Source organism: Podarcis pityusensis, assembly GCF_964106645.2.
Source record: "Podarcis pityusensis genome assembly, chromosome: 2".
Classification (NCBI taxonomy): domain Eukaryota; kingdom Metazoa; phylum Chordata; class Lepidosauria; order Squamata; family Lacertidae; genus Podarcis; species Podarcis pityusensis.
Window position 1 is genome coordinate 59,046,261 of NC_138029.1, and position 12,863 is coordinate 59,059,123.

At 42.9% G+C, this 12,863-nt stretch overlaps 1 protein-coding gene across 1 annotated transcript in view; it reads left to right on the forward strand.

Annotated features, from left to right (window-relative positions):
• Window positions 1-12,863, forward strand: part of JADE2 (jade family PHD finger 2) — a 141,056-nt gene that overhangs the window by 39,808 nt on the left and 88,385 nt on the right. Inside the window, exon 4 of the mRNA XM_080996280.1 lies at window positions 5,062-5,219. Within this exon, the coding sequence (XP_080852406.1) occupies window positions 5,062-5,219 (158 nt within the window). The remainder of the gene's footprint in view (window positions 1-5,061; window positions 5,220-12,863) is intronic.

A 12,863-nucleotide genomic window follows, 5' to 3' on the forward strand; every position in this document is an offset into this window, starting at 1 on the left:
TCCCCCCCAAGATGATAACCCCCCATTCTTCTAAGAGAAAACGAAACAATAAAATACATGTATATTTTGTAAGCCACTTTGAATTACTTTTGAGTTATTGTAAAAGAATAAGTGCTAATAATAATATTATATCTTAAGTCAAGGTGGTGATATGATTTCAAGGAGGTATATTTTGCAGCAAACAGGAGTCCTCTCAGTCTGGGCCATTTCAGAAGTGAAGATAAAATCTGCAGTCAACAAAGAGCTGCAGAACATCACAGCTTTGTGACAAGTGTAGTTGCATGAGTCACCTACAAAAAGGCAATGTGTGAAGTGGTCTTTCTTCAAAACAAGGTTTGCTGTAAAAGAAAAAAACGGTTTAAGCTTGTAGACAGGTAAGAGCACTTCCATTGTGTCCAGCAGCTGCAGAATGTTCCTAGGTATTATTACTCGGAACTAGGAGCATTCTTTCCAGCTTGCTGAGAGGCCTCACTTCTGGGAGAAGAGACAAAGACCTTTCATTAGCTCAACAGATACAGTGTTGATTCATACAAATACCAGCCAGGAAATCCCCTACTCATGGTGGAGGTAGACTCCATGCACATGCTTACCACCACAGTACACACATACATCTAGTTCCCTGTGAGCCTTCTAGCTTGAAAACAGTGTACAGTGGTACCTCGGGTTAAGTACTTAATTCGTTCCGGAGGTCCGTTCTTAACCTGAAACTGTTCTTAACCTGAAGCACCACTTTAGCTAAAGGGGCCTCCTGCTGCCGCCGCGCCGCCGGAGCACAATTTCTGTTCTTATCCTGAAGCAAAGTTCTTAACCTGTAGCACTATTTCTGGGTTAGCGGAGTCTGTAACCTGAAGCATATGTAACCCGAGGTACCACTGTACAGTATAAAGTTTGAATAAATTGGGCGGTATGAATACTTACCTTTTATTGGTTCACAAGTACACCTGGTGCAGATGTTATGGATGCCTTATGCATGTTGTTGGGGTCTTGTAACCCACCACTTACAAGGGGTTCCCAAGGCTGATAAATATACGAACAAGTTTGCCTTCAGGACCACGCTAAAATGTGGGCTTTCAAAATTTCCACTGGTGCTTGTACACACTTCTGTCTCAATCAGGTCATGCAGAAAAGTTAAGATGGGAGAAGTCAGAAAGCGAAGAAGCTTCCACCACTTCTAGCAACCATCTGCACCTCCTTAATTTAAAGACAGAGGGTGGGATTCACCTGTCCCCCCCCCCCATGTGCCCCTTGAACCTCCAGAACAGCAGGGGAGGGGAAGAGTGGGATGTCTTGGCAGGCAGGCTGATATGCTTGTACAGGCGGGACACTTGTAACAGCATGACACTGAATTCTACTCAGAGTATTTATGTAAACCTGGGACACTTTCTTTCAGAGGGATTACTCTGTATTTACTGGTAATGTACTAGAGTGCCATGGATTTGTAGTATTCATAAATAAAAATACAAGCTGAGTCCTCACCAGGGTTGTAAGAACCACCCTAATTATTATAAGTGGTATATGATCTCTCATGAACTTCCTCAAGGCATAGTCTAAAAAAGTAAAAGGTGACCTGAGTTACCCAGGCTAGAAAGATTTGCCTGGTTCTGTGCCAACATTCAAGTGCCACACTCTACTTAACATGTGGGTGAAACACAATCATCTCAGCTGAAAGACAACTAGCAAGAACTGATATGTCTTTCTGCTAGCCTTTTGTAGGCTGTACAAAAATTGTGCCATGAGAGTTAAACTGGTCAGTTTTTTGTGTTTCTGATCATTAGTAGATTATATGGTTGGGGTCTTTGGCTGCTGTAAACTAATTAATGGCATTTTTCTTAACAGTGCTACAATTAGCTTGGTCCTTTTCCAGTTTGCTTTTGGCATAAACCCAGTGGAGAGTCAAGAAGCATGCTTGGAGTCATGCTTACTTCTGATAACAAGGCAATGCAACCTTTAGTTTTGTGGGGTTGCTGCTGTGTTTTAATCCTTATGTTTAACAATCCAGCATCTTGATGGTTGCTGAATTGGGCTCTGATTTGAAAAGAATGCTTTCTAAAGAACCAGGTGTGGGAGGGTGGTTTTATTTATTTATTTTTTTGCTGCTCTGCCTGCAATAATATATAAAAGAGTAACATGTATGAGAATCAGCTGACTGCAGTTGCACTGCTGCATTTATCTGGACCAGCCATTCAATTACAAGAAAGAAAACATCAACATGCCCTAGGAAAGGCTAGCACAGTGGAAAACCTGAGTCATTTCAGTTGCTAAATTAGTTTTAAATTAAATGTTTCTGAGGCATTTTACCCATTGTCTGGAAAAAGGACAGTGTTTGGACTTTTGCTCAAGCAACCGGCGGCTTCCATATTAATGTGGAGTGCCATATGAAACTTGGATCACCTATTCGTCCTCTGATTTACACAGAAGTAAGGTGGGGTAACTTTTCATTTGATACATGCCAATTTCAAATCATGCTCAGAGTTCTGTTTATTTTTATTTTTATTTTCCTTGATACAGTCAAGGAATAAAGGCAATGAAAATAAAGAGAAAGATCAGCAACGGAGCATAGCAATTTGCAGTGCAGTATTATGCAGTTAAAGTAAATACAACCAGAACAAAACTAAAAGAAGGAAGCAGTGGGTGGTGGGAGGAAGAAAAGCGGCAGGAGAATAGGTCCTGGCAGAACCTGATGGGCGTGTGCTTCCTTCAAACAGTTTCCAGTACAACTCCCAAATGTCCAAGTGTCTATTCTCTTTGTGCCACCTACTGAAGGTAGCTTCCCCCCCATATGGTGCCAGAGTAGATGAGCCCTCTGAGCGATTGTGGGTGTGGTAGGAGTGGAGAGATATATGCTCTTTCCACTAGTCTTTGGACCAGCAACAGGGCACGCAAAGTCTAATTACTTTGCTCCTCTGTCAGGACCCACAGGATAACTGAACATAGTGTGAGCATCAAATAATTTTGGGGATTTTCCCAGGACCAAGACAATATGGATAATCCCCTCAGGACAGAGATCAGTCTGGGTGGCATGTTCATTTTTATCACAGGAACCTTGCCCCACAGACTCTGGGGTAAACATTTCCACCATTCCTAGTCACGCTGTATTTCCTTGATTATATGCATAAGTTTGCAGTTGACCATGTTGCCGCTGTCTCTGGGAACTAGAATTCCCAGATATGCTAGTTTAGCGGGACACAAACCGAAATTCCAAGCCTTGTAAAAACTGTGGGGCAGGACATCATCAAGGGATACAACTTCTGGTTTGGACCAGTTCATGCTGTATCCTGAGAGGTGTCCAAAATAATGGATGAGAGTTGTCAGTAAGTGACACAGGCTCAGTGCCATTAGTTTGAACCGGAAATGCTGTCTACCTCACCATAGAGGACATGGGCACCAGCTTTTTAGATTTCTTCCTCTGGCATCTCACTGCTGCTTTTTGTTCCCTTGTGTCAAGGAGGAAAGGATTGGGTGACATTCAGCTGAATATTTTTCCTCCCCCCGTGGAGACCCATTTGATGAGCAGTGTGGCAACCTTAGTTAGGACATTCCTCGTTCTTCAGTAATATCAAAACCTATATTTCCCTCTTTGCCTTTCTTTCTTGTCAAGCTTCTTCCGTTATTGGGAGCGGATTGGATAGGCCCAACTGTTGACTCAGTTGCGCTCTTGTGTGTCCATTTTAGAGCATTTTGTTATACTGTAGAAGTGTGTCACTGTGCATTAGTCTGGCTGGGACACACTTGGCCAAGAAGCCCTCTGGGTGGCCCTGAGGAAGTCACTGTCTATCAACGCAGACTTCTTAATAAGGTCCTTATGAGGTTAAAACATCTCTCTGAACTCCCTAGAGAGCACAGGGGTGGGGCACATTCACTCCTAGGCAACCTTCTGGGTTGCACTGCAGCAGTAGGTAGTGCCAGAGGCAAAAGTGGGAAGAGCAAAGGAAGCAGCACACCTCCGTACAGTGACTCTATTCCAGCTGTGTAAAGGCCACAGGGTTCTGTGCAAGCAAGAGGCATTATTGCAGTTCAAGACGTATTGCAGGCAAATGAAGGCACTTGAGAAAGACATGGAGCTGGGTATATGTTAATGAATCTACAACAAGTAATTATGGATTATTATTCTAATAATGGATGTTGGAGGGTTTTTTTTGAGATAAAGTCTTCATACTGGGCTGGAGGAAGACTATTCTTGACATTTAGTGATAATAACAACTGGGTACCCCCTTTTAGACTTTTTGTGTGGAAATGGAAATGAATGAACTTGGGGTGTCTGGGGTTGAAGATCGGAAAATAATGTGATAACAATAATTATGTGACAAAATATAATGATACATATTTACAATATTTCAGCTGCTACTAGCACCACCAGTATTACTACTACTACTGTTAGCAAGAAGTCAAAATCCTTTATGCGTCCAAGCTAAGCGTATGCATCTTTTGAGGAGTAACTCTGCTATTATTTGACTTAAAAAAAAATTCCATGGAACAGTTCACAGCATGTATATGCTAAAGGAGATGACTCATCAGAGAAAACAGTTTCAATCAGTCAATCTTTGTGGGTTAGAGTGAATTGCTGGGAAATTTCAAGAAACTACAGAGACAAGAAAACAAACAGAAAGTAGGGTTCAGTGAAGCTACCCTGCAGTACTAATTCCAGTAGTTATCTCCATGAGTGAGACTGTGCTGACAAATGGATTCCTAGTGAAGCAAGTACCCATAAGTCCTCCTGGGATACAGAGACATTCCCTTCAAAAATTATTTGTTTTGCACTTCCAACTCTTCCTTCAGAGTAACTTGCAAATAATTGGTTCCAAGTTTCCTTGACAGTGGTTCCTTTTGACAATATTCAGTACTGATGTAAGAGCTCAGCATGTATATAGGAGCTAACTTATTAGCCACATTTGCTTTTGTGTATCTAATAACTTCCCTTAATTATCTAAGGCCTGAAGAGGTTTCCCCCATAGATACATGGTACAGCCAGGTGGTAGACATGAATTTCTACTCCCAAAGGCCAAGTAGAGTGCCAAGGATGTGTCCTGCCTCTCACTGTCCCACTCTCATCTTCTTCTCCAGGTTTTTCGTACCGATCTGATAACAGCTATGAAAATCCCAGATTCTTACCAACTGAGCCCAGATGAGTACTACATCCTTGCTGATCCCTGGAGGCAAGAGTGGGAGAAAGGTGTTCAGGTGCCAGCAAATACAGAAACAATCCCTGAACCAGTGGTTAGGTAAGCCTGATGTTCTTCTGTTTGTGAGATACCTTCAGTTGGTTTTCCCCCCTCAGAGAGTGCCATGTTCTGCCTCCTATGATTCAATGAGGAATCTTTACATGATCCCAGTTGTATAGGGTAGCTTTATGGGGTTAACTTTTCCTGTGAGGGAGTTAGGAGTCAGGCCCAGTGCCCAGTGTCACCATGTGGCATCGTCCAATAGCTGTTACGGTATCAACAAACTGCTTTCTGATTTAGGGCTGTTTGATATGCCCGAGAGAGTCTCATTTCTTCTTTGACTCACTTGGGTTCTGAGCTAGAAGGCAGAAACAGCATTAACTTAGCTGTGCTGCTGTTGGAATAGGATCAGTCCCAGCTTTAACCACTGCACCAGCAGAAATCGGATTGCAAGCATGAAATGGTTCAAAGGAGTTAGTGGTTAATGAGAGGGTTTATGTGCACCTGAAAATCTACCTTGGGTGTGATTTTCCCTGAGGTGGCAATCCAAAACCTGCTTGCCTGGGTTAAGCCCAATTGAATTCAGTAGGACTTGCTTGTTACTAGACATGATTAGAATTGTGCTGTTACTCCAGATAATTCGAGTGGATTTTGGCTGCCAAAAGCCTACTGCAGGTTGCATTATATGGAATGCTGTTGGGGGATAATAATTCCCGGGCTGTTGCTATGCTTTCCACCCTCCTGATCTTTCCTATTCTGATGGCTTTGCAAAGTCACAGGACAACTATGGTAAGTTAATGTCCCCCCATCTCACCAAATTCTGTTTTCAAAGATTTTCATAAATCCAAACTGGACAGAACTGCATTCTATCTCCCTGCTTTCAGAGTTTCTTTCAGTGATACATTATATAGCAGGGATGTCCAACAGGTCGATTGCGGGGTGTCCCTGGTCAATCCCGGGACCCCGATGCCCCCCCAAAAAAGCTCAACAACTTTCTTTGGCTCATCATCATTTTTTTAATAGTGGGAGTAGATCAGTAGATCGCAGTCTCTTGGAAGTTGGATGTACCTGTTATATAGGGTCACTTGAAACTCTGAAATTGTTCTCCATGTATTGCACATTTGACCATCCCCAGGAATGCATTCTTATAGAAACCATAATGCGGTCCAGGCTGCCTGTACATGCAGCTTCAGGGAAGTAATTGCCACAACAAGTGTGCTGCCACAAGGGCACAAATTTCCACTGGGAATCTGGCTTTTTCCTTGGGCATCCTGTGACTCCTCATGGATGAGGCTGACTGTGAGACACCCCATGATTTTGAGAAGTGTTATCATTGGGACATATTGGCACAACATACCTAAGTGAGTGTCTGGTGCTGAGAAGTTAATGGTGTTGAATAGGCTTTTGTCTTTCCTTTTTTATGGTATATCTTGTAGATCAGATATTTATGGCTTGGTGCTGTGATAACCCGGTTTAAGACTTTATGATAGAATACAACTCTTAAGTAAGTATTTGTTCAAGATTCTGCAAAAGAATTCTGGCAGAGAACAGTTCCAAACCCAAATCTCCCATCTTCTGGCATCCTTATTAGCTTCTTATTAAACGCTGAAGCCCAAATGGAAAAGGTCCTATTTAAATTAATTCAAGGCTGCTCTTGCACATGATGTACTGCAAAAGCAACTGACTAGCTGTTGAGCAGGCTTCGGCCAATAATATCCCTGCCTCTGCATTTGCCATTTCTTTTTTCTTTCCTGTGTCTTTTCAAGTCAACTTTGATATCAATATCAAAGATCCTGGGGCTTTCTGCACTTAAAAGATGTTACATGTAATTCTGAAGCCCACTGTTAATCTGTGAAAATCAGTGCGTTGAAAGAGCTCAGGAGGATTTTAAGCGCATTAAGGTGTTTTCAGATTTCATGCAGGAAATTCCTCCCCTCCCCCCTAAAAAGGATGGAAATATTTCAGTAAAGTCAATAATTGCCTGAAGCACAGCTTGTCCAGCAGTGACAGCAGCAACAGCTGTTGGTGGAGGAAAGTTATGAAATAAACTTTTGTGCACTCATCTCCTTCCATAAGGATTTGGGGAAGGTTGGGGGATGAATGACACGACTGGAAAACAACCAAACTTCAATGAGGAATCTAAACGCGTCCAAAATGGAAGCCATAAAAATGGAATTTGAAGTTTATTTAATCCTTAAAGAAATGTTGGGTGGAATATCTATTTTTACCAACTTTGATATACAACCACAGTCTGTAGTCGTAAATGTCCTGCTCTAGAGCTGAAGGTTGATTTTGGTGCTGTGTCAAGATGAAAAGTGATAGCCTGACGTTGCCTGGGCCGGAGGTGCCTATTTAAAGACAGACTAAACGGATTCACTTTTTTTTTTTGGCAAGTATACTTTGCAGGCAAGCAGTTTGTTTAATGTGATCTGCTCTTTCACCCCACTGAGGAGGTAGCCAAAGGCTCTGGACACAGCCCAGCACAGAGGTGGGCACCCATAAAGCCTTTGAAATCAAGGCTTAAATGTTCCTAACTCCACGTTGGACTGAGGACTCTGAATGATATACCGAGACCAAGGGATTGCATATGGAAGCTGTGTTGTACAGTGCTTCAAAGGGGGAGAAAAATGCTTTTGCATAAACCAAAAGCATTTTTCTTGAGTAAGGAAATGTGTCCAGTCCTAGGGTTGTTGTGCTTCAGTCTTCATTATTCCACCATCTTTTCTGAACTAATTGAATCATCTGCCACACACTATCAAGCCATTGTTGGCATTTCACAATACCATCTGAAGAACTCTTGACTCTTGGCAAAGGTTATACTGAACCCATTTGTTCTGCCCTATCTGATTTCCAAGGTTCAAGCAGTGGCTTCTGTAAACCAGGCACTGATTTCCTACACCAGTCATGGGTAGACCTAAGGTTTGCAGGATCTACTTTTGACTGTTGTAACTAGAACCCCAAGATCCACCAACCAGAACTAGGTGCAAAATTGTGGCTCAGAGGCCAGAGCCAGAAGCAAAGTGGTGATTAAGAGGTAGCCTCAGTTAACTATTGCTCTCAATGAACCATACACTTGAATAATCTCTATATGCAAGTATAAATCTATATCCAAGGTACTACAAAAGAGAGATTTCAATGTATTTGAGGGGATATCCTATTTAGGGGCATTAGAAATGCCATTTTACTACAAATCATCCTACAACGTACTAGTAGATCCTGATGTACTTTTTATCCACTCTTGCAAGGGTCAGTGGTCTGAGACGATGAAATAAGTTTGATATGGGATACCAGCAGCGCAGCCTGGAAGTGTCCTGCACTTGGGAATCAGGTGATCTCAGATAGCCAGTCACATGCTATTGCCTGCTGCAGTCATTCAGTGTGTTCAACCCATCACTTAGGGAGGCCACCTGAGTCCCTATCCAGCTCCAGAATGTCTGCCGCTGGTAGACCTGACCATCTCAAACTACACAGGAGCACCTCTCACAGTTCTGCAGGACGTGGCCCTTCTCTGTTGGCTGTGGATAGGGTGCCACCCAGCAGAGTTCATCTGTGCTTCTATCCCTTTCCTGCATCCATCCTTGCTCAGCCATCTGCACATCATTCTAAATTAGTGAGTCGAGATGGAAACCACAGCTTCCTGTGTCAGTAATGCAGGTGCATCTAAAGTGCCCATTATTTCCTGTCAAGTGGCCATTTCAGTTTGCAACTTCTTACATTTTCTCATAGGCTAAAAACAAGAGTCCCACTTCCATAGGAACATATCAAGGCAGCTTTTATCTCCTAAGCTAAGTTTCAAAATAAGGAGTGACTTTTCAAGAGTGTTGCTACCACCTTGCAAGTCTGTTGTATCTCAGTTGTGACCACATTTTAAGAATGGGTAGCATAGCCACTTGCCATAAACGACTGTAGTTAGCGCAGGCAACAGAGAGAACCAGGAGTGTGGAATATAAATAGTGACACTGACGGCTGTCTTTATGGCAGCAAACAGGAAGGAGGGACAGGGGATGTATGCATGTATTGTTCCTTCTCTGAATACCCCAGGGGCATAATCACTTGTCCAGGTGTTTTCCACTTTCTGTCATATGCTAGATGATAGTCCCATTCAAAAGAGGAAGGCGGATTTCAAACACAGAGTTTATGACTTCTGGCTATAAACAACACTTTGCACGTTTCACTTTATGACAAAAACATGCACCCTCAACATTCTGTACGTGTGAGACCCTGGAAATATGTTTTCTGTTTTGTTCAAAAGCAGGCTTCAAATAAAAACTGAATTTATGGAGGGGTTTCAGACTCTTCGGAAATTTTCTTTCAGATGTTACAAAGTCGGTCCTGGTTAGCTGATGTTAGAACTGCTGTAGGGGGACTTTGTGATGTCTGAAACCACGTTTCCCCCATAAAGATGAAGTAGCTACATAGTTGGCCCTTGAACAGTCGCTCTAATCTTTTTTTTCCAGAGTGACTACCCTGGACCAGTTGAATAAGGAGCAGGTGCTTCAGGGCTTTACAAAGCTGCCCGTGTCTAATAAATGAGTAGATTATTTGGATTGATTTTGTGCCATCTGAAAATAGTCACAAAACCCCCATGCCAAAGAAGCCTTGGAAAATCCCACACCTTACTTACAAGAGGGATTTGGCTACTCGTTAGAGAGGGATGGCTCTGCCATGCAACTTAGCAACTACTCCCCTTTTTTCTGCAGTGTCCCCATTCCTACAGTATACACACCTGGGGAGGGCCTTAAAGCTGTTGAGTTGACATGTGGGGAATGAGGTAAGAATATGTGACTTACAGAACCTGTACATGAACAAAGCAGCAACTTTCTTCTTCTTCTTTTTTACCAGTTATACCACATCCTTCCACTGCAACATTTGGAATCTCAGACCTTAGTGGTTGTCTTCCTCTTAGTGTTTTCTTTTCAATTTGCTCAAATAAACAGCACAGATGACCTAATGCTTGCTCAAACAAAAATGGGCAATTGCCCCCTCTTTAAGGTCTCTTCATAATGGGACAGCGTAAATGCCTCTCTGAAAGTGAAAATGAAGGCTGTGGGGTTTTAAGCCAGCAAGGAGACAAATGCCCTGTGTTCTGTTGTGCTAATGCTGTCATTCTTGACAGTGATTTACATTGGAAATTCCTAGAGGGGAAAAGAGCCATACCAAGGTCTGGAAGCCACAAACACAGGCAATAGCATGTCATGACACATTTAGGAAATAATTCCGCTACATGCCATAGATAAATAATCTTCCTTAGTTAGCAAATGTTTAGATGATGCACAGATAATTTTTTTCCCCTGGGAGGGAAAGACAGAAGCAAGATAATTTCTCTGCCTGTTCCTCCTCCTCTCCCAGCAATGAAGTCATTGGCTTCTGAAGGAAAATATTTTTTTTGCTTTTCTTTTCATCTTTAAGCTTGGGTATCTATAAACTGACAGCCTACTTCCTCATTGCCTCTAGGTGTGCATGCCCCAGACTGAAAAATAGGTTGTGGGACATATTTCTAGTGCTCCTGAATTCTGAAGCTTGGGGTAGGGAAGGCAAGAAGGATTTATTTAAAGATATATATATATATATATGTTTAAATTATGATAGTGAAAGCCCCCTTGAAACCACTTGGTCAAGAAGTAAGAGTGCTCCCATTACTGTTACTGAATACAAAGGAAGGAGTGATTTCTTGATGGTTTTCTTGGGTCTGAGCCCGTTTGATCCAGCCACAATCCTCTCTCTTGTTCCCATTTAAAGTCTGCTTCATACCATGTATTAATTTCTTTGCTCTCCATTATCATTGTGTCTCTTACCTGGCAAAATTTTGGCACAGGCGTCTTGCATCATGAATTTGGGAAGGCAGGCTCCCAGTGCCTTACTCTTTGCACCATTGTGCTCGCATTCCAGAGATGATACCCACTGACCCGCTCTCCACCGCCATTCAGTATCATCACTGTGAAACCTGTCTTGCTTGAACCCATTTGCCTCCAGATTGTCTGCCCTGACAGCTATATTGCTCATGCCAGGCAATCGTTTCTTCATCATCCTTTTCTGTTAAAGTTCTGCTATTTCTTTATTTTTTTTGCAGAGAAGTTCACGGCAATTTTTTAAGAGACCAAATGGCTGCAACAATTTGAATTGATAATCCCCTTCAATAGTTTCTCCAAATCATGTCGGGGAGAAAGAGTCAGACAGAGTAGGGCCCACAACATGGCTCTGCCCCCAGAGTCACATCTCCTGCTAATCCTAGCCCTCACCGCTCCACACCTCCATTAGGGCTGAAGATCTGAAGTGGGGATCCTGGCTCCCCATGTGATTGGGATCCCTGATCATGCAGGGTTCTCAGGCATGCAGGGAACCTGCACTTGTTGAATGCCACTTGTGAATCAGCTGAATAAAATGGTAGAGTTCAGTGGTAGAAACCACAGCTTGGAAACATTAAGTTCCAGTTTCAACTCCTGGCATTTCCAGTTAAAAAAGGATATCCATAGCAGGGTACCTCCATAGCAGAGAACCTCTGCTTAAGGTTCTAGAGAACTAGATGGACCCCTGGTCTAACTGAGCTGAAGCAGTGGTCTTACTCTTTATAAAGCGACTTTTTATTAATGCAGGGAAATGTTCAATTGGAAACTTGTTTCTGTTAAAAAGGAATTGGAACCGCTTATGGTTAATGATAGCTATATCCCCCTTTTTGCAGTACTGTACTGAAAGACCTCAGAATGCTTTGCAAACAGTCACAACTTTCTGGCAGTGCCTTTTCTGTGTATAGGTAAAGGTAAAGGTACCCCTGCCCGTAAGGGCCAGTCGTGTCCGACTCTAGGGTTGTGTGCTCATCTCGCTCTAGAGACCGTGAGCCGGCGCCGTCCGAAGACACTTCTGGGTCACGTGGCCAGCGTGACGAAGCTGCTCTGGCGAGCCAGCACCAGTGCAGCACACGGAAACACCGTTTACCTTCCCGCTATAAAGCGGTCCCTATTTATCTACTTGCACTTAGAGGTGCTTTCGAACTGCTAGGTGGGCAGGAGCTGGGACCGAACGACGGGAGCTCACTCCGCCGCGGGGATTCAAACCGCCGACCATACGATCGGCAAGTCCTAGGCACTGAGGTTTTACCCACAGCGCCACCCGCGTCCCCTTTTCTGTGTATACTCCATGTGTAATATGAATCTGTTTGTAAGTACATTCTGGGTCATTGAGCAACTGTTCTTGATTAGTGTTTTCACTAGACAGTGTATTACAACAGCATCAAGGTCTGGTGTGTTAATACTTTCGAAACAGGGATGCTTGATGAGGACTTTTTCCCTGGGTGTGACAGGTTGTGAAATCAGTATCCTCTATAATTCTTGGATTTCACCTTAGTAACTGGTGAGGTGGTTCAATTATCAAGATGAACCATTGTTTATCGTGATGACAACAATCTGCAACAAACCTTGGGCTTGTGTACTCTCCCTCCTCTCTCCTCAGACATGGCTGCAATGAGCAGATTACAAGGTTTTGCTTCTGGTTGTTGTTGTTGTTGTTGTTGTTGTTGTTGTTGTTGTTGTTGTTGTTATAAACTAAAACTTCAGCCAGTTTGCCAATCTTAGCTATGGTTTGTTTGAAACAGGCCAACTTCAAACCATTGAATTCATTGGGGTTTATTCCCAAGTAAATGTACAGTGGTACCTCGGGTTAAGTACTTAATTTGTTCCGGAGGTCCGTTCTTAACCTGAAACTGTTCTT